Genomic DNA, 23,431 nt, shown 5'->3' on the forward strand with positions numbered 1-23,431 from the left:
TTTGTGAAAATCGACGCGTTTGTGTACAGTATGTGGAAAATAATGTGTTTTTTTGTCTTTAAACCGCATAAACACATTTCATTACACCAAATACACAAAATAATGTTCTTTTTAGCAACATCATATGACCCCTTTAAATGTTTAAACTAAATATATTTTTAATTTGAAAAAATATATTTCTTTAAGGCAGACTTTTTACAAACATACATTGAGCATATATTTGAAATATATTGTTGCCAGAAAAAATGTGTATGGGTATATCAAGACTTTTTTTTTTTTTTTGCATTTTAAAGACCCTAGCACTCAGAACCGACCTAAGACAAATGGAATAGAGCTGTGCAAATTGCATTCCGCAGTAATTTTTTGGCTGTGTTTGTGCCGTTACCTGATTTGCATAATTCCTTTACTGAATCACATGCTAAAACAGCGCAGACAGCATGTGCAAATAAATGACTCTATCAGTGGGCGCAGTTCATTCTAAGCAAATTCCCCTTCTGTATTGAGTGTTGCAGTCAGTTGTGTTCTGCTGATAATGTTGTGTGGGAACAGCACTAGGTTGGTTATTAGCACCAGGTGTTCAAAGACGCGGAGGCCCTGTGGGAAGAGGAGATCACAGAGGACGGTCCCTGTAGCCTACACCTCTTCAAAACAACAGCCTATAACAACCTCACAATACTAGTTTCAAAGACACTCTCTTAAAAATAAACTTTCCAATTAGAGCAAGAAAAGGTTTTGCAGCCTAATATCATAGAAGATCCTTTTTAAGGTCCACAAAGAAGTTTTAAATCTGTAGATTTTTCGAAGTGCTGCTTTAAAAATCTCAGGTGAGTTTAACGTCTGTTTTAACAGATGATACCGATTCACAGATCTGAACTTTATAATGGAACCTTAAGAACTTTTTTAATCTCCAAAGAACCTCGCAGCCTCAAAAATCGAATGAATCGAATGCAATGTTTTATTTGCTGTGTAAATTGGGTGTGTAAAAACGAACACAAGAGGTATGTCTTTCAGCAAATGCTTTTTTTAGCAAATCTGTTACTCTTATTGAAGGAACTCTACCTCATCTAATTAATATTTATAAGTTGCTGCGGTTTATACTATGTTCTGCCCTCACATTTTAGATCGTTCTGATGACCCTGGTGTAAGGTGTGTGTGTGTGTTTGTGAATAAGGTAGCAAAGATAGCACAGTAGTGTTGGGCACACACAGGCTCGGCTTTCTCTCTCTCTCAGGCCAGATGGTGAATCTGCGTATAGCAGTGTGTAATAATGTGTTTATCTGGCCACTGCGGCTCCCAGGAAGCCAAATGAAGCTTTTTATAGCATTCCTAAGGTTCACACGAATCAGCTGAGTCATAGACTGACACACTCCTCTTTTCTGAGCTTCTCACAGAAAATGGAGGAACTGGTTTATGCTGGGACCAGACTCTCCCACTCTTTTGCTGCAAGCCCCCAGATATCAACTAAAAAACGACTGAAATGTGCTATACAAATAAACTTGCCTTGCCTTGCCTTGCCTTCTGCTCATTTTTTTTTAACTCACCTTTTTTTTAACTCATCTTTGCTGTTTTTGTAATCACAGCAATAGCATGGAGATTATTAGATCCTGAGGGTAGTAAGCTGAGAGCTTCAGCTCTTTTTCAGGTTGTTGGTCAGGTGGTTTAATTTAAAATATGGAGAAATTAATTTGCGGAATCTTTTTTTGAAATAGAATAGTTTGATCCACTTTGTAGACATACGTGAAAGTTCAAAACCTGAAGCTTCTGTCCAATTTTGATCGAATTTCAATTAAATTGAGGTAGCAAAAAATTTGGGGACATTAAGATGTTTATGCATATATAAGTTAGGGTTCAGGAAAAGGGTGAAAGGAAATTAATACTTTTATTCAGCAAGGACACATTATATTGATCAAAAATGACATTTTTAAACTGTTACAAAAGATTTCTATTTCAAATAAATGCTGTTCTTTTGAACATTCTTACTGAAACTTTTCTTTCTAATTAAAGAGTATTGGTTAAAAAAAAAACGTGTATCATGGTTTGCTCAACAATATTAAGCAGCACAACCATTTTCAACACTGATAATATTAAGAAATGTTTCTTGAGCAGCAAATCAGCATATTAGAATGATTTCTGAAGGATCATGTGACACTGAAGACTGGAGTAATGGCTGCTGAAAATTCAGCTTTGCCATCAAAGGAATAAATTACATTTTAAAATATATTAAAACTGAAAACAGTTACTTAAAATTGTAGTAATATTTCACAATATTACTGTTATATTACTGCCTTGATGAGCAAAAAATCTGACAGACACCAACATTTTGAACTGTAGTGTACAATAACTGTTACTAAAGTCTTGTGCAAAAGTTCTGAAAAAATTTACAATGCCTCAAAGTTTGAAGGTTTTTAGACCTTATGAATATATTTCATCATATTTAATAAATGAACTTTTTGTGGATATAGGATGAAAAAACACTTTCCCGAAATGCACTGCATTTCTTTTCATTTCAATGCAGTAAATTCCTCTTCCTATCATTCCAAATTCCAATTTATTAATATGGAAGAGATTCCATGTTTGTATTGTATATCATGTTGCTGTTTTGTGCATAGTTAGGGCACATTGTAAAGGTCACTGAGAGGATGGTAATGACTGTGGTTTTGATGTAGGAAACCTTGACTAACATTAAAGGTCCCATATTGTCAAAACTGAAATTTCCTGGCTTTTTTCATGATAAGTCTAAGGGCTATGTAACTACCATATAAGTTTCAAAACAGTCAATCCACAGACAAATGCACACCGCCTGCATAAAGTAGCTGTGCCTTTTCACAAGCCGTTGTGACTTCCGTAAAAAGTTGACGTCAGAACTACACAGTCACTGCCTTCAGTCACCACCCCGAGCACTGCCCACAGTCCCACTCTCCTTTTGCCAAACCCCCAGACAACATCGCGTCCATGCCATTGCTGAGCAACAACAACACAGAAACATGTCAAGAAAACGCTGTTCAGTCGATGGATGTCAGGAAACTACATCATTACACAGGCTTCCAAACTAGGGTTGGGCCGATAGACGATGCCATCGTCCATACGCGTCTCAGACCTTCAGATTGTAACGCTCCTTATTTTAGCTGCAGAGGAGAAATAGTTTATTACTGTTGTCTTGACAAAGATCATCAGCCTTTGTAAAAGTTTGTGTCTATGTGCGTACTATTGTATATTCAACAAAGAAGCACTTGTGAACAAGGTGATGTGCAATTTGAGTCTCTTATTGCATGCTGCTTCTGCGTCAGACTGATGCTGGCTGGACAGGATTTACTGCGAGTTTTCTAAATAGCAATAATCAAACACGGTTTTGATGATAATTAAATTTTAAACGATAATACTAACCGTCAGGGCATTTTATCATGATTTATCGTAAAACCGGTAATCGTTCCATCCCTACTTATACCGCAAATATATATTCTTAAGGACATCAAAAACTAAAATAAAACTCCAGAAAGGTGTATAATATGTGACCTTTAAATGGCCGTGTGTGGGCTCAGGTAGATGAACATTCCTTAACATGCTCCGAGACTTTGAGGGGCACAACGAGAACGAGAGCGCAGGAGGAACAGCTGGGCTCGGAGTTCACCAATGCATGTTTGCCCTTGCAAGGTTATTAGCGTGATGGTCACCATAGCAACAGGAACACCTCCATGGTAATACATAGCTGAGACAGGTGCAGTTGCATCACAGGGCTATTTGTTGCCTGGCAAAAGGACAGGCCATTAGCGCTCGAGAAATACACTATCGCCCTGGAAACACGCAACTCTCCATGGCAACCGCTGATGGCTTGGAGCCTATTTTAGGGTTTTCTGTACCTGCTTTTGTCTGTCTTCATAAAAATTCGGAGATGCGTGAATTATTGGAGATGACAACTGGAGGTCCAGTTGCTTTAGGAGATTAATTTTAAATGGGACTGTGAATCTGAAGATGCCCAGAAAGAAAGAGAGGGAGGAAAAAACGGTGAATGCACCGAGAGTGACATAGTTCTCATTTTTAATAGTTGTCATTTCAGCCTGTGGGTAAAAATGCATTACTAAGAAAACAAATTCAATGTACAAGCTGATGAAAAGCCCTAGTCGGGTATTGTCTTGTTTAGCTTCTTTCTCTTTTTCTCTCTCCCAGACTTCCAGTCTTCTTTGTGTGCCTCTGCCCCCACCTCTTCTGCCTTCAAATCTTCTCAGTAACACTAAATGACAAGATCGCCCACTTTTCCACGCTTACTCTAATGGCCGGTGCTGTAAATGATGGGGCTTCCATATCTGGCAGAACCCCTCAGACTGTCCTCGGATCTTCTCCGCCTATAAAGTTCAGCGATATATTAGCTTTTAAGCAGCCCAGACTGATGAACCTTCCAATGGAACATGTCACATGTCTCTTTGATTAACATAGGCCTGAGAAGAACATCCTTCGCTGAGAGAAGCTTTGGGGGCGGTTGAGGTATTTTGAGGGTTTAGTGCTTATGGTATGAGTGAGGATTTCTTTAGTTCATTTAGCATACACAAACATCTTATTTCGCTTCTCTTATAATCTCTTTTGTCGTCTTTTTAGGTGATTTAGCTAAACAAAAAGGAGGTTGTGGAAGATTGTGGCTTTTTTGGGTGGCGGTAAGCAGTCATTGGAAGCACGTCTGTGGAGATTTATTGTCTTTGAGGAATTTTAGTTCTTTTGGAGGTTTGTCAACAGCCTGCCTTTTTTCTGTTAAAAGTCCATGGAAAATATTCAGTCTGGTTCCACAAGTCGTATTTTTCCTGAGCTCTAAAACCACTTCCCTCCAGCTCTGACTTAGTTGTTTGTACTGATGAGTCTTGTATTGCAAATACACTTTCTTTCCATCTACAGTCTTAAAAATAAAGGTTCCAAGGGTGGTTTTGTAGCGATGCAATAGAAGAACCATTTTGGGTTCCCCAAAGAACCTTTCAATGAACAATTCTTAAAAGAATAATTTTTCTTAGTCTAAAGATGTTAATAATCTATAGAACCTCTTTTCACTATAAAGAACCTTTCTTGGAATGGAAAGCTTCCATGTTGTTAAAGTTTCTGCATGGAACCATTGATGCCAATAAGAACCTTTATTTTAAGAGTGTACAGTGGTGGGGTCAAGGTAAGGCAAATTTATGCTCATATTATGCAATATGTTCTACACTGACTTTGCTCTACCAAAACTGCATGTCTTCAGGTTAAGGAATTAATTTGCTTTAGGAAGACTGCAAGATTCTGCTCTGAAATTTCTTCCACTAATTCTGTTTGGTGTTCTCAACCTTCTGGCCTCGAGAAAGCCTCCATTGTGAGCCGTGAGCCCGGGCGAGAGCAGTTCAGATTTCACACGAACAAAAGTTAAAAACCTCAAGGTGAGAAGTAACCTGCAGGGGAGAACCGGTGCTGGCACCAATTAGACTTTAGATTAGTTAAAGAGGATTGCGATTGTAGGGGTAAAAGGAAAATGTAGTGGGCGATAGGATTTGAAATGAGATTATAGAATCAAGCGAAAGCAGGTAAGCTTTGTTTAAAAATGAATAACCCAGGCCTGCTCCTGATGGAGATTGAAAAAGCGGCTGTTCCTTGAAAGGTGTGAGTGTTTGCATTAACAGAGCAAACAGATAGAGCACACCAGATTAAAAATAGATGGGCTATATACCCAGCAAGACTCCAGCCGGTGGCCCATGTGCTTTACATTCAAACATCCAGCAAGGGCAAAAAAGCGCCCTTCCCCATTGATGTTAACATTTTTGAAAATGCTCCGGCAGTCGTAGCCGCACTACCAGAGCCCTGAAGAACCTAAAGATTTTTGGCTTCATAGCTGGTGTTAACATTTCATTAAAAAGCATTTCTGCTGAAGAAGTGAGCCACGTTCCCACAGAGCAGGTTCAAAGAGGTTCCGCTGGAGCCGGTTGGGGTCGTTTCCGCTTAGATTACGGAGATAAGCATATGCAGGCCGAGGTAGCTGCTCTGTTCTGTTCCAGGCCCTGTACTCTGATGTAAACCCTCCCCCTCCACCCCTCAAGTGCTGTTATACAACAGGTTTTAAATAGATTTTTACATGTTTTGAAGAAAATGAGGGGTGCTTGCCCATGCAAAACTTACTGGCACAATACTAGGACACGGCTCAACAATAAGGCTGGCTCACTGTATAAGAGCGTTTCAGATTTTTAGCCTAGTTGACAAAAAAGTCACTTTGGTCAGCACTTTATCTTTAATTTTTTTTTATTACGTACATGCATTTTATACATATAACATATCTATTTCATATCTTTTTTTATTTATTTTATTAAATTTTTTGTATTCATTATGTACTTTATTTTGAAAATACTAAAATTTTATTTTACTTATATTTTTAATTGTATATATACTTGTGTGTTTGTGTGTGTGTGTGTATACATTATACATACATAAAATAATTTTGAAATAAAATACATAAGTAAAATATAACCATTAAAATATCAATAAAGTAAAATTATAAATGTATTTTATTAAAAATAATTGTATATATAGTTAATGTATATTATTTATTTTGTTTCATTATATATTTTATTTTGAAATGATATGTATAGTTTTATATTTATATTTTGTTTTAAAATTTTTAATTGTAAATTATTTTTTACTACATATTTTTTTTTACTACATAGTTTTTTTTTTCCCCCATATGTTTGACTGGCTGTATTTTATTATGATAATGAACTGGCTGCATTGTCAAGGTAGCAATTGTGCGCTTGCGGCGCCGGCGCAATCACTTGAATTTTTTCGTTCTAACAGTGGAAGAAACTACTCCTTTTAGTCCTAAAGATAATCGGAATTGTAAAAGGTTTGCCTTTATTTGTGTACATTCACAATAAAAACAAATCTTTGTGCTTTTGTAAAATAAGCCTAAAGAAAAATAGGATGCCGCTTTCTGCTGTCTTTTTCCTTTCGCGCAGCACAAAAATGAACCGAAACTCTGCGTACTAGGCTACTTGTTGCACGGTTTTTATTTCATTTTCTTAATTTATTATTTAAGTAAAAATATATTTCTCATATAGGCCTATTTATTCGTTATATGTATATATATATATATATATAGCCTAGCTTTATTATGTTTGTCTCCGCTGGCAGAATCGCTGCAGGTGCGTGATGTGATATGAAGACCATGTGAATCCTCATGTTCTGTTGTTTGCTGCTTTTTGCGCATGTAAAATAATCCCCGGGAAACAAATGTTAGTATTTTTTAACGGGTCACAGACACTTATCCTTTCTAATTTAATTCAATTCTAATTTAAAATAATCTTGTCGGTTAACGGTTAACAATCGGTTAACGAGCGTCGGTTGTCGGTTAGGAAAAATAACCGAAATAAACATCCCTAATACATACATAAAATATATATACATAAAATAATTTTTAAAGACTTATTTTGGCATTTTTATTTTGATAGGACAGTACAGCAGTGACAGGAAGCGAAGTAGGAGAGAGAGAGAGTGGGGCGGGATCGGGAAAGGTCCACGAGCCAGTACTCAAACTCGGGATGCCCGGAGCGTAACAGCACTATATGTCGGCGCACTGCCCACTAGGCTATTGGCGCCGACTACATAAAATAATTTTGAAATAAAATACAGAATAAATAAAATATAACAATTAAAAAATCAATACAATTTTACATTTATTTTAATTAAAGTAATTATATATACAATTACATAGTTATATATATATATAATTAGAAATATTAAAAATTGTTTAAAAAATACATGTATACCTTTTTTTGTGAGCCACTCAAAATGTGATGGAAAGGAAGTAGAAATCTGAACTACTGGCCTGCTTGGGCAAGCAGAAAAAAAAAACCCTTACTGTTGAGACCTGTAGGGTGTTTGCCATGGTGTTGCTAGGGTGTTCTGGTTGGTCGCTATGTCCCAAGGCCAAAGAGTACACCCCAAGTATCATTCATGTCTGTAGCACAAACAGTTTTGCGCTTAAGTTGAATAGGAGTTTGTTCAAATCACTAACACTAAGTATGAGCAACAGTAATAGTTCCTTTAGTCAAGAACAAGAGCCGCTAATGATACAAGGCCACATCAGGGCTCTTGAGCTCAAATTCCATCATCAGCTGTTTGATTGTTCCCTCCTTTGAATGTGTTAAATTATACTGGCGAAACCATGGGCCAGATAATTGCAGTGGGAGATCTCATTTCTTTTTATTATGTTCAGAGAGTGGAGGGCACATAATAACATATAAATAACGTAATATCATAAAAGCTTTCCTGCTTTTTTGGTTCGGTTCTTACAGCTGATTAAAAAAGGACCTGGGTCGTCTATCATGAGGCATGCTGTGTCCATGGCAACACATACCATAGCTGTAACCCGATACAAAGCATATGTGCATTAGGAGTATAAACACTGCTCTTGACTGCTAAAGAGACAAAAGGAGAAGCAGAAAGAGGGAGAGGTGGCATGTTGAACCCAACACTGCAGGGATCTTGCTCTTTCATACTGTACTTCAGCCAATAGTCTTTCTTCTACCTACGCCTAACTGTTTAAATCAACAAGAGAGTTCGCTCTCATTTATTTGAAGCTTAGTGTGCTTTTAAGTGAATACAGACATGACATAAAACCAAACTGACCTTTTTCGTCTATGTTTTTGTTATTTCATTAGAACACTTTTCTTCTTAAACTGTAAAGATAAATATATGCTGTATATTCCTGTAGCCGTATAATTTTTATCTAATTTATCTAATTTATTTATATAGTTTTTTTTATGGATTATGCCAAAATGATCAAATCTTTCAAGTTTAATTTATTTTTTTAATTTATAAGAAGTATTACATAATAATATATACTATGTGTATATATATTTATATAATCATATATAATATTTAAACTATATCAAATATTCAAATCAATTGAATATAATATAGTTGTATCAAATATTATAAATATTAAAATATTGTTATTAAAATGCTATAAATGTCAAATATATGATATAATTTTGCATCTGTTTATATAAAAAATTAATAAACAATAAATTGAATGTAATATAATTGTATTAGATGTTAAAATACATATTAAATAAATATTAAAAATACTATACAGATTAAATATTACATAATACAAAATTAGGATTTTTTTTTTAAATAAAATAATTTCATATTATTTATAATTATGTTTCATATTACATTCATTTCTGCCTTTTCTACTCAGATTTGCAAGTGTTCAACTCAAATATCTTAATCAGAAATTAAATTCACAGTGGTCTTTTTTTATGTTATACAAGTTTCTAATTTTTGTGGTGTGAATAGCCTATTTTTATACTGCTCTGATACTTGTCAACCCAAATGTATTTATTTTTACCTTTATGCTTATTATAAGATGGTATACTTTTTTTTTTTTTTTCGTTTAGGGGATAATTGGATCAGAACTGTTGGATCCTGTACATTAGTAATGACTGCATGCTGTACTCAGGTGTAAGGTTAGTGAAAAAATCTCAAAGTTGAAAGTTAGAGATGTTTCAGTTGCTAGGCGACTAGTATGCTAATGAAGATGTTCGTCTCAAGCTGTGTCTGAGCTGTGCTGAGATATGTTTTAATCACTCTCAACGGCAAAAAAAGAGGGGAAAAAAATCAAACACATTCTGACGGAACACTGTAATTAATGGATCCGTAAAGAAATAGAGAGGTTCCATTACTTCTCACACTAAATTATCCTCAATTGTCAGGGCAGATACCTGAAGTCTGACAGCCCTGCGGAGATTAGCAAATGTGAAGTAGCAGTGCTGTGTTTATTTGCTTTGGCACACGGCCTCTCGACGCTTGGACATGCCATGCACCGTAGAACGCTCCTTCATCAGGAGTGGTCCAGAGCCAAAACAGCCCCGTCAACCCGCAGTCTTGGGCTTTTAAATGCAACATGTAGACAAATGTGCTCAAAGCCCTGTGCCACCTCTGTTTGTTCTAATTCTCAATTAGTTAATATACTCTAAGAAGATTAAGAAGGGGAAGATGATAGTGCCAATGTCTACACATACTGAATCTACAGGGAGGCAAAAAGTGGATAGAGGCCTAAATTGAAGATTAGACTGCTCCCGAGTAGATTTGTGAAGCTCACAGTGAGCACTGAGCGAGACAGTGAGATGGAAGAGGAATCGTACACAAGCAGATAATTGATAGAAACTGAGCAGCTAATCCACAGAAAAATATTTCGTAACCTTTGAAGCGAAAAATATTCAGATCAGAAGGAACTGTCAGAAAACAAAGACGTGGATAAACCATTTCTAAACTCTGTGGAAACTGCTAAATGTGAAACCATGCTCTTATAGACCAATACTTCACAAATCCCAAACAAAAAGGTCAGGAAATTCATATTTGCTGTCATAGATGATCAGTGTTTGGGAACAGTATGAAGCATTAAGAATCATGACTAAGGGAAGAAGATTAGAGGAGATGAAAAAGATAAAGAGAAAATTCATGACTTAATTTGGGAACGTTGATCATATTCTTCACAAATGTTCTCATGTAGTACATTTGGTTATCATTTATTACTTGTTACAGTTTACATACAGTTGCAACACTTATAATAGTTTATCTTTTCTATTTTTATCATTTATTTTATATTATTTTTATATTAATTTATATATATATATACTGTATATACATATAATTTTTATTTATATCAGATATTTAGTAATAATCAAAAATAGATCAATGTAATTATAAAATATTATTTAGTAATACAAATTGTTACTATATTGATTATATAATGTAATATCACTTTTTTTAGATATATTCTTAACATTTTCTATTAATAAAATAATTACATTTCAATATAAAATAAGTACTAAATTTGCCATATATTGTTTGATTTATTATACTAACATGTCAATCTGAGTATGAAGTTTTGTTACGGTGACCCTGACATATCTGTTGTTCCTTACGTTCTTCTCAGATACCTTTTGAGTTTGTACACACATCCTGCCTCATACCATCACTTCTTTTCATGAAGGACCTGTTGACCTCCTTCTCCAACAGATGTCCATGATCACCAAGAAAAATCAATAGCTTTTATATGTGAGCAATCCTGAAGCCTGATTCCATTTCTCACAGCCAGCACAGTAACTTGCTTTTTCCCCCTGTTCATCACAGGCATATTCGAATATCTGTTTTCAGGCATTTTATACAAATAAAAAAAACAAAACATTCAATTTTCCTGCCTGAGTGACAGCACAGAGCACTGACATGGTTTACCAGATCGCTCAGTTAATTTGTTCCAAAAAAAAAAAGGTCCCACCAGTCGGGGGTGTGTAATTCAGCTGAGGAGTTTCCCGCTGTGTAGCTGCATACTGAAGTCTGCAGCTCAATCACCTGAGCCGGCCTGTCATCTCAACACGAGAAGTAATGATTAAAGCTACGAGGGCTCAATTTGAAAGAGGATGTAATAACTATGTTGCTGCATAGTCACGTCTCAACATTGTATAAGCCTCCATGTTTGGTTTACTTGGTCAGCAGCTGTTTGCTGTTTGCTGAGGGCAGAGGGCAGAGGGCAGAGGGCAGAGGAAGTTCCCATACACAAACCTGCCATTGTACCCAAAGTTTGCTTCAAAATATCAAAGTTACTAGTTGGTTGTTGAAGGTTGACTAGTTTTAGATTTTTTTTAAAATTTGATTTAGATTTTCTATTGGATTTTTTTTTATTATAGTTTTGATATGTTTAGAAGTGATGATTTAACACTTGAACTACCAAGGTAATCATTTTGACCATTTTTAAATTTTAAAATGTAATAACTTTGTTGAAATAAAACCCATATAACTATAATACCCTGACTTTTCCTAAATGTGTGTATATTTTATTATAACATTTATTATAACATTCAATCTGCCACAGTTCCAGGTAGGCTATAGGCTGGAAGACTATAGCCTGGCTGTTATCAATAATAGCCTACTTCAATGTTATGACAAAATAGCCATAATAATAATAATAATAATAATAATGGCTATTATTATTTTTATGTTAACGCTATAGCTAATGCATATAGGCTAATTTTAGCCCCAACAAGATTGATATTGTAAAATAAAACAAACTAATTAGGCTTTTTTAGCGACAATGACAATGTTTATTATTACCTATAATGTTATCATAACAGATCCATTTATTCATGGATCACGATTCCAGTGGTGGCTGCATAGAATTGTTTCCAATTCGTCTGATCCATTCCAAACATTTCCAATAACTCCAGAGCGTTGTAAACTATAAAAGTAAAAATGTATTGAAAAAAGATGTATGTAATCATTTCCAAAATTCAAAACATGTTTTATCTACAAAAATATTCTGCTTCGGCTCATATTTGTTGGTGTTTATACTTTCAAATACAACATTTTCACTGCGGTGAAAAACTTTTGCTCTCCCGCTTGCTGGACACAAAGCGAGACACGCACATTCGGTAGCGGTCTACGTAGCTCTTACACAATTATATATTACAAAAAATATTGTATTTTTTAGGGGGATGACGTCATAAAATATGACAATAGACATTCAAAGCTTTATTGTAAAACCTCAAAAGAAGCTTAGAATATAAATATGATATGACAAAAATTGCCTTCAGTTCAGTCTAGTATGAATGGTCAGAATGACTGCTATGGCCATTCTAGTAGTTATAGAATTCCGGTAGTTCTAGTGTTAACTTCACCTGTTACTGTAGCTCCTTCAGCTGACAAATCACATGGTAAAACCCTCTAGAAAAGTTTTGAAATTCATCTTATAATAATACTTGAAGGAACAGTTCACCCCAAAATGAAAATTTGCTGACAATTTACTCACCCTCAGGCCATCTGAGATGCAGATGAGTTTGTTTCTTCATCGGATCAGATTTCCAGTGGATCCTCTGCAGTGAATGGGTGCCGTCAGAATGAGAGTCCAAACAGCTGATAAAAACATCACAGTAATCCACAAGTAATCCACACGACTCCAGTCCATCAATTAATGTCTTGTGAAGTGAAAAGTCTACGTGTTTGTAAGAAACAAATCCATCATTACGTTGTCTTTAATGTCAAATGTCTCGTCTGAATCAGGAGTGAAATATGCACAGATATAAATATATCGGTGGATTTTGATGTGAAAGGAAAACAGGAGCTTTTTCACTTGAGGAAACCTTATGGATTTAGGACTTATATTTTGGCCAGAAACAACGGTTTACAGTTAAATCACCTGGATCTGTTTCTTGCAAACACGCAGCTTTTCACTTTATAGTATGGTAATTGATAGACTGAGTCATGGATTGGCACCCACTCTAGCTGCATCAGTTAATGTTATAAATGTAAAACTGTGATAACAGGATCTCCTAACTTGATAACTTGAACTGTGATCCTGTATTAATTTATGATTTTACAGTATCGACATAAAAACTGGCAGGAGCTACACTCACCATGGTATTTCTTTTTTTTTCTGTCTCACTCTCGCTTTCTGTCTCTTGGCACTGTTTATCTCTTAAAATATCTTTCATGCCATTTCGCTGTCTGTTTTTCAGGATTGCAGTCCATCTGTCAGTTGTACATCATCTGTTTGTGTCACTTTCTCATCATTCTCTCCACTGTGTTTTCTTTACAGTATGTCCAGTCCTCCAATTTGGCCAGGAAGTCCCTTTTACAGAAAAAACAAGGGAGTCCTGCTACAAGGTAGAGTGACGTGTCTTACCGTATTTACATGCTTTGAACCATTTTGTCCTTAATGTGTTGTCGGTTCCGCTGACAAGTGCTCTTTATTCATTTTTACCCGCATCAGTTCTACTACAAGGGATCTTGGTTTATTTGCATGCTCTTTAGATGAGCCTTTTCTTCAACAAAAGGCTCATATTCATGTATCTGGCTAGCTCCTAAAGGAATTAGCTGGGTGGGTGTTTATTTGATTTGTTTGCCCTGGTTTAAAAAGAGCTGCTTCAAATCTGAGACTGTTTTTCCTCACGTCTTTTCAATGTGGTCTTTGGATCCTGCCAGCCTTTCAGTTGTTGCCTCTCTCTGTCTCATGCTGTAATCCTGATAATTTTGTCTTTTTCAGTTCTGACGTGCAAATCCTTTTCCCTACTGTTGAACAAACTTGTTGAAGTGTGAAGTATTCAAAGAAAGCTAAATGGATAAAATTAAACAAAAGATTGACTGATGGTTGTTAATGTCCTGGCCAAAACTTTGTATGGTCTGGTGCATCCATATTGCAACACATTATTTTCATTTACAATCTTTTTACAGAAAAGGATATAATGTAATATATTGGAAATAAAATGAAAATGTTTAAAGTAACAGATAATAAGCTGTTTTAGTATGTGAGAGTTCCACATATATAAATACTCAATTAATTAAATGAATTAAAGAAGAAAGATTTTTTTTTTTCTTAAAACAGCTTTCATATGGCAACTTTACAATTTCTTGGATTTGCTTATTTTGAAGTAATGGTATCTTATGACAAAATATGCTACTCTTTTTTTTTTTAAGAAGCTATAATACTGTTTTCCAGGGTTCTTTTATTGATAGAAAGTTAAAAAAAATTACAAAAACAAAAAAACATTAGTTTGAAATAAAAATATTTTGTATCAATACAAATCTATTTACAGTCACTTTTGATCAATTTAATGTGTCCTTGCTGAGTAAAATGATTAATTTCTTTAAAAAAAATAAAAAATCTTGAATGGTAGTCTATGAAGTAGTCTATAAAATATTCCACCATTAGACAATAATGTGTACCATACAGGGTTAATGCTTGTTGCATGCCAAAAAAACTCATTTTGTACACAGAACCCTTTTAAAGTTAAATCTACGATAGCAAACCTTTTAAAACTAGACCTCGTGGCTGTTTCCTTGCTTATTTTAATAATGGCTGCAATGAAATGCCTTATTACACTCATTAGCCTCAGCAGGCAGAGGACTGGATGGGTTGTTGTGCACTTTTCCTCGGTATCTTGGTCCCAGCACTTGGAGAGTAAATGTTAACGATAACGGTTACAACGTTTTTAGTTTATTTAGTCAATGCAAAGTAGCAGTAAGTAATGTTTTAAAGATAATAGACTTCCTATTTGTTGCATGTGAATTTTGCTGCTTTTTATTGATAGAGATGGTGGGTAGAGGACAGGGAGTTATGCAAAATCAGAATCACGTGGTTGGTTCATGAGCGCAAATCACAGTTTGGTCGCTGTTTACGCTATTGAACCAATCCACCTCTTAACAGTTTTATCCAGTATAAGACCAATACCTACTGTGGCCCAATGATACAAGTGGTTGACTTATTGACATGCCCGGAAGCGGTTCTTTAGACACCTAAATGAATTTGCATTCAGTGCACCTAAGATGTGAACTATATTTAATTTGACTGGAAATTAATTCTCGACAAACTCTAAAGACATTGACCGATGGCTTGGTTTGTTTCACAGCGCTTGGTCCATCGTCCTGATATACTTGATATTCTTGTCCTGAAAAATTCCACATCCTTAGTATGTGCTGGATCCCTCCACATGTATTTTTTTTGATGAGACTCACGCATGTGAATCACAGTAATCAGAGATTTAATTAACCTGGTGGCATTTAAAGCGGCACACTAATGGAAGTGCGGTGCGAGAGATGTTATTATAAATATGTTTCCCATCCAAGGTGCAAGTGTGACACTCACGGCAGTCCAAAGCCCAGCAGACATCCACCTCCTACAGCAACACAGCAGAGCAACTCTAGTTGCTCACTCACAGCCTGATCATTACCTTGCTTTTTTTTTAGTGTTTAGTTACATAAACCCCTGCACCATAATGAGTATCTGATGAATGCGAATGAGTGCCTAGTTATATATAGTCGGTTATATATCATCACCCTCTAAAACATGCTTATATGACAGAAAAAATCTCAACACACCCTCTCGAAGAGTGGCTTTTGAGCGCTGCATAGAGGTGCGGTGCAGGCAGCAACTTGCTCAAAATAATTGGCAGTTAGCTGTGTTTTGTAAACTCTTTTGTGGCTGTGACATTATCTGATGCATGGGGAGGCGACAGCGATACACCTGCAACGGCTGCCACATTTATAGGAGGGACATCTGCTGAGCTCAGAAGTGCTAGCGCACACTAACGCACGTTCAGTTTGCACGTACTGTGCCCTGCACCATCCTTCTTTCTCAGATATGCCATTAAACATTAAAGTGAAGTTTTCTTCTGCTTGTCAAGGCCCTGGTTGATGCATAGCTATTGAAACATCAATTAGATCTAAGATGCCAGCTTGATATAATTAGCAGTTTTAGAGGACGTTTTTAAAAGGCAAATAAGGCTAAATAATACTTTTTATGAAAAAGATGGATGTGAAATGGGTTCAAAGGCAGGAGAAGAAAGCGCAAGCCGGCTTCATTTCAGAGATAACACTTTTCAAGAAGATTTTGCTTCTTGTTTTTCTAACAAAAGCTGACCGTGTGCTGTATGAGCATTGGAATGAATTGCTCTCAGTTTGTCTGCTAGCACTGGTGTCTCACTAAATAGTTGAAATGGCACAGAGCACTGGATTATGTCTCCGAGGATCTTGGGAATGACACTCCAGTCTGTGTGTGGAGATGATGTTTGAGGGAGTGACAGGCAAATGAGCTGTTTAGTATTTATACGGAACATGATTGACTTGCATCCTCAGATATCATTTGAAACTTCGTCTTATCACTCTAAAGTACAACGAGTCTAAAATATTTTGTTTTTTGTGTTCTTATACTCTCTGAGATGAAGATTTGCAGTGAAGTCACTAGTAGATGGACTAGCTGCAGGTCTTTTGACTATGGCTTGTATTGGTGACAGGTCGATCACTGGCACATTGTCAGTCATGGCAGCCCAAAGGACATTTAGTCTTCTTTGAAGTCTACTAGAAACTTCATAACTTGTCATAAATTGTGAGCGAGTGTGAACACAGATAGGTGGCGTGTGTAGCCTAGTCGGTAAAGTCAGCTGGAATTTCCTTTTGCATCCCATTTTAAGTCCATAATGTGATGTATTTCTGGGTGAAACAGGATATTCCATGCAGGACCATCAGGAATTGATTGTATCCTAAGATAGGAAGTATATACAAGAAATATTGATTTGTTATGCGAGAAGGTAATGGGAATTAAGAATCAAGTTATTTGTAATTTATTATAATTTAATATTTTACAATAAGACTGGGCTTTGACACAGATTTCACAATTTGATTTGATTATCCTTCACAAGCTTGCGATTCGATTCTGATTTCGATTCGATTCAATATCGATTATTTTTGATGTTCTCAAGGAAAAAAAAAAATCTCTCAAATAATGCTGTAAAATATACCTGAGAGTCAATAATATGGAAGGTTGAAATTTGCTGATTTGTATACAAACACTTAAAATATACTCGATAAAGTTTTTGTAATATTAAAGTTATAATAATGTAACTTCAAATTTAAATTGCATAATTATAGCCTATTTCTACTGCAATTTGTTTTTTTAAATATAAACATTTAGATGGTGGTTGTCACAAGAACTTGACGGATTTATTCAAACAAATTAAATACTGAAGAACAGTAAAAAAAAAAAAAACAATTATAATGAATATGTTATATGGTGCACATTTAGCAAAATGTTCCTCTCTTTAGTTAATTTAGCATTATTCTGTCCTGAGATCTTGTTATAGCAAAAGCTTGTGGTAAATTGTGTAAAATGTGTATCCTGCACAACGGTGGTGTGTATTAGCACAGTGACAAGTGGTCCATATCCAGCCCTCTTATTGGATTTTAAAGGGCACCTATTATGCCCCTTTTTACAAGATGTAATATTAATCTTATGGCTCTCCTGAATGTGCATGTGAAGTTTCAGCTCAAAATACCATACAGACCATTTATTATAATGTGTAGAAAAGTGTCAGTTTGGGGCGGGTCTAAAATGTGCTGTTTCAGGGCTGTGTTCCCTTACATGAAAATGAGCTGCAACTTCCCACACGACTCCAGAAGGGGGTGGAGCCTAGACGTCTCTGCTTTGCGTAAGGCAATAAACAGAGAGGAGAAGCAAGGACCGGCAATCAGCTGTATATGTACGAACCGGACTCAGACCCAGAACAAGGAGAGACTACAGCAGAAGAAACAGTAATGCAAATGAACCAGAATATCTCAGAATGGTAGTTTGAATCATTTATGCACTTGTATAGTTTTTCACAGCCACTTTGTAACGATGGATGCGACACAGCCGATCGCACGCAGACAGAATGCCAGACATGGCACAACACACTGAGAGCTGAGGATATGGTAATACGCGCCTGTCAGTCAATAGCGGTGGGCGGGGCTACCGCAATATGACGTCATATTGCGGACAGGATTCAAACCGCTCGTTTTTTGAGCCTGGTTTGGCTTTATGAAGATTAAAAAAAAGACTGGATGGATTTTTATCATTCTAAAATGGCTGTGTACACACAATTCCAACACACATTTCTGTCCAAACACCTTGTAAAAGTGGATTTTGCATAATAGGTGCCCTTTAACAGGCTTTTTACTGATGGAAAAGACAAGCACAGAACCGCACAAAGACCAAGAAGTTCTAAGAACTATTTAATAAGGGATTACCAGTGAGATTTACTCCTTCAGTTTCACTGCAAAACTGATCATTGCTCTCTCTCTCTCTCTTTCTCCCGCTTTCTTACTTTCTGTCTCTCTCTCTCTCTCTCCCTGTTATTTTCTCACACTCTCTCACAGTTAAGCACCTCTCACCTCTCGCCCAGTTACCAGTAGGTCGGGATTGATTTGGTGATTGTGGAAGCCCTTTTGACACTCCATGAAAAACGATCCAAATAAACCCCCCTCTTTCCTCTCTTTTGCTCTTTCCTGTTTTTTTTTCCAGCCTCTTAATGTTGAGTAGCGCCTCTGAAGTTCAAAGCCTGTAGAAAGCTGTGTCTGTGTTTAGAAATGCTGTAGAACAAAAACTCTGCTTCTGTTGCTAAATTGGTGAAAGGAGGCTCAGCTATTTATAACTTTTTACATATTAGTGAAAATCCCTCATAATGCTAGGGTGTTTGCTATGGTGTTTCTAGGGTGTTTTGTGTGGCTGCTAGGTGGTTGCTATCGTTTCCGGGTTGTTCTGGGAGGTCACCGAGTGGTTACTTCATCAAGTTGCATGATTTGCTCATTGAGGTGCACATATTTACTATGAAGAGGTCAGTATTTTTATGAGGCATGACTGTAACAATAAAGAGGAAGGAAGTCTTGTTGAGTAGATGTCCCAGTTACCCGGAGTGCACTTTTCCCCTCTCTGTGACTCAGTGTGATCTATGGGTTGTTATAGTAAATTTCACTTCATGTTTGCATTAAATCATTCCAGACCAATAGGATTAGGACACAAAACATCCTTGATATGCTGTGACATATGCATTGGAAGTGCATACATACTGGTCACGTCCACAGTTTGAAAGTGAAAAATTTCACACCTTAAAAGTGCACAAACCAAAATGGATGAAACTCTCTTCCTACAAGCTGACTGTGTTCATCATGCAAGCGACATGCAAGCGTTAAAACTAACTTTTGTTTTTGAGTTCTGATGAATTACAGCGAGACACATCTCTCAGTTTTTCCCAGCCGCAACAGTTTGAAATTCAGGAGCTAAGTCACTCGCTTGCTGAGAAGAAAGGCTGTCAGGATTGGACGGAGCTGTGGAACTCTTTCACTAATGCTTTTCAGACCTTATTATTCTCAACGCCTGCAAGTGTGCGCTGGAACGAGAACGCTGTCTCCTGCCTGCCTTGCTGTCTTGCACGTTTCCTCTTTTATCTCCTCTTTGTTTTACAAGAGTTGTATCAAAATGGATGTGACAAAACTGAGCCGTGTTTTGAATATGTAGTCACATCTAGTATGTGTATGAGAATGTGTGTATGTACTTTCATGTCAGTGTGTGTGTTTGTGCACTTTCCATCCTTTCATCCTTGCTTAGTGTTCCCTTACTGCAATGTTATTAGGGTTATCGGTAATCTAATTTAATAAATGTGACATCACAACCATATGCACTTTAAAGGAATAATCCACGTTCAATACAAGTTAAGCTCAATTGAAATTTTTTAATAATTATTAAAACAATTTTTTAGCATTTCAACCAATGCTTAAAAACGAGAAAAAAAAAATCAATCAGTTCACTCCGAGCAGAATCAATATTTATTACCCTCCCAAAACCGGTTTGAGTAGAAAAAATACCGGTTAATAACGTTATTTTTTCTTTACTTTTTTGCCTATAATAATAATAATAATAATAAGTGCTGCATTTTCTTTACTCAAAAAAACAAAAACAAAACAAAAAAACATGAAGAGAATTCTACTCTGGTATCTTGTGTCTTAGCCAATACAGCATCATCTTTTATAACAAGATTTTTGTTATTACAAGTGTTACAAGATTTTATAAGATTTACTGTTTTCACTGTATGTTTTGATTAAATAAATTGCTGATATATATATATATTTTTTTTTTTATTTATTTATTTATTTTTATTTTTTTAAAGCAAAGGAGGTAAAAGTGAAGATACATTTTTTTGTGGAAATCATCATTACGCAACAAATGCTGTCAATTGAGCCCAGAGCCCAGAACATTAATTTAAGATATGTCTGCCTACGTCAAACAACAATATTTCTACAATGTAACCTAAATGCATTTTGTGGGCTAACAGACCTAGTTAATGCAAATGTAGATTGACTTTGCCAACATGTTAACTCGCAAAACAATTTGTTTTATCAGAACACATGGCTACTTTTGAAAATCTCTACAGAGATGCATGCTTACAATAGAAAACATAGAGCCCCCATGAATGTGTTTTCTTCGTGTAATAAGCAGTAATGAATGATTGTGGGAGAGTTTCTGTTGGCTGGAGGCTTTGCTTCAGGGGATCAGGCTGAAAATGTTCCTTGTGTTCAGTTCACCTGTCATTCCTCAGATTTCACCGTTGATAAATAGCTGCTGTGTCATAATTGTTCTGCATTTCTTCCTCTCTTTGAATTAGTTGAAAGAAAGAGAGAAACAATAGAGTGCCGTGTTGTCATGCCGGTGACATTACCTGTCTTCTCTAGAGGTGGATGCGTAAATTTTCATTTCAGACATTCTTTCATTCTCTACCACAGCGGCTGCTTTGAACCTACATGAGTCAGATGAGTGACTAAGAAGTCACATTGAAATGTATTCATCTCTGCCTCTGATGCCACCCTGGCTAACGATGGGGGGTCCATTCTAAAAGCTACTTGCTTTCCAGCATCAGGGAGAAATGTCTGGGGAACCCTTGTCTCATCATTTTGCAAGTTCCCAGCCAACATAAAACATACTGTATAAATGTAAATATACAGTGGGTTTTGCATTAAAATCTGGGAATCCAAAATTTGATTCAAACCTGAAAATATTTTAGAAGTATTTCAACAAGTTAACGTAAAACAAGAAATGTTAATTAGTAATAAGTAATGTCCAGTCAGATTTGACATGCAAAGCCGAATTTTGTTTATCTATTTAAGATCCTAATTAGGAGACGATGAGCACAATTAATTTTGTGCTGTACTGCTTATATTTATCAAGCAGTAAAAATGTTGCCTCCCGTTCCTAAAACAAGGCATCTGTAGATGAAAGTCCGAAACAAGGACTGGTGGTGCATATGTCCCGCACCATTTCACAGAGGATGAGTGCAAGGACAATTTTAGAATGACACCACAGTCATTTATGAAAAAATAGAAGTTTTTTGTCCAGTGATCTCAGATTTTTGGAGCTCATTGTATATAGAGAATATATTGACTCTGAATAGACACTGACTGCCTCTGGGTCAGATTTTTCTTTTTCTTTTTTGTATTTTACCTGAGGTCTGTCTATGTCTCCATCTTTCCCTCTTTCCATCCCATCATTTCCTCCATCTCCTTCTCCCACTCCCACTTTGTGTCTGTATGACTCAGCTGAAATAAGAATAAATCTCCATTTTTGTCAGGCTAGTATAGACAACAAAATGAAGTGACAGAGAGAAAGAAAGAGGGTGGATTAGATTGTGTTGAGTGAAAGAAAAAAAATGCTTAAAAATACCTTGAATGCCTCATCCAGGACATTTTCACTATTCTAAAACCAGCTCAATATGTTGAGCTCATTAATATACTGCAGCAGAATACAGCAGTTTTTGTTTGGTTGCTAGGGTATTAGGAGGTTGCTACGGTAGGAGGTTGCTAAAATATCCTGGGTGGTTGCTAGGTGGTTTCTAAGGTATCCTGGAAGGTTGCCATGGTGTTTTGGGAGGTGCTATTTTGTTCTGAGTGTTCTTTTTGTGTTGCTCTGGTTGCTAAGGTGTTCTGAGGATGTTTGGGGGTGCTGGATAGGTATCCTGGGTGGTTGCTATGGTGATTAGGTGATTGCAATGGTGTTCTTAGAATGTTTGGAAGGTTGCTAAGTGGTGTCAGAGGTATCCTGGTTGGTTTCTGTGGTGTTTTGGGTGGTTGCTTTGGCGTTGTTATGTGGTTGCTAAGTTGTTTGGAGTGGTTTTTAGCATATTGTTATGCGATTGCTGTGGTGTTCTGGCGGTTGCTAACCTGTTTGGAGTAGTTGCTAAGCTGTTCGCTGACTATTACTTCAGCAACAAAAATAGTAGTGCTTCCCTCCTCAACAAGCTGCACAATTTGAGGTTTCATTCCTGACTAAAACAGTTCAGGATGAAGCTTAAAACTTAGTGTTAGGGGTTTTGAAAAATTATTATGACTGAACAATAATAATAGTGATGTTTACCTTAGCAAGCAGCACTAATTATGTGTGGGTCATCTCCTCCAAATCCATTTCTCCTCGTCAATTCAATCTTCCTATTTGGGAAAGAGAAAAATAACAGGGAGACAGACAAAAATCAGATAGGACAGAACTAGAAACATTAATCAGGAGAAAGTCTTTTGGTCTTCCAGAGTCACAGAGCACTCATCTCTGAGACTGATGGCAGAGCGTCTGTTCCCTGCATTGTTTTCTTGCCCGTCTCTCAGACAGAGGTTCGTGGGTGTTGCGTCTTACTGAGCAAATTTAAATCGTCAAGTGGCATGGCTCATGCTAATTGCTCTGTGGAATGTGTAAAGTTTATTGAAAGCTGCAATTGTAAAGCTGTCCGCACTTAACAATCACCGTCCTACCGCTCTACCGTCCCGCTGTAAGGGTGCTTTCACTACAGTGGTTCAGGCTGTAGGATTGCAGAATGACTAAAGAAACATTATAAACTTGATGATATAAAAGTGTACATTTCTTGTCTATTACCACCCACTGCTACTTATACCAACAATGGAAATAAAGCTCAGTTAGAATAGCAAAATATGTGAGAGAGTGTTGCTGTTGTGTGACTATATTGTATTGCAATTGGTAGCAAGTCTTTTCTGATCATCGAGGCTACTTTTATTTGATTTAAAAAATACAGTGAAAAGAGTATCACAGGTCCCCCCCCCCCAAAAAAAAAAAAAGAAAAAAAAAAAA

At 36.4% G+C, this 23,431-nt stretch overlaps 1 protein-coding gene across 3 annotated transcripts in view; it reads left to right on the forward strand.

Annotated features, from left to right (window-relative positions):
- The window catches only part of foxn3 (forkhead box N3), an 83,624-nt gene that overhangs the window by 39,969 nt on the left and 20,224 nt on the right, over positions 1 to 23,431 (forward strand). For all 3 annotated transcript variants that reach the window (XM_016476820.1, XM_016476818.1, XM_016476819.1), the window contains one exon: positions 13,598 to 13,665. In XM_016476820.1, coding sequence (XP_016332306.1) covers positions 13,598 to 13,665 — 68 coding nt within the window. The remainder of the gene's footprint in view (positions 1 to 13,597; positions 13,666 to 23,431) is intronic.

The sequence above is a fragment of the Sinocyclocheilus anshuiensis genome, unplaced genomic scaffold (assembly GCF_001515605.1).
Source record: "Sinocyclocheilus anshuiensis isolate Anshui unplaced genomic scaffold, SAMN03320099.WGS_v1.1 scaffold869, whole genome shotgun sequence".
NCBI classification, from domain to species: domain Eukaryota; kingdom Metazoa; phylum Chordata; class Actinopteri; order Cypriniformes; family Cyprinidae; genus Sinocyclocheilus; species Sinocyclocheilus anshuiensis.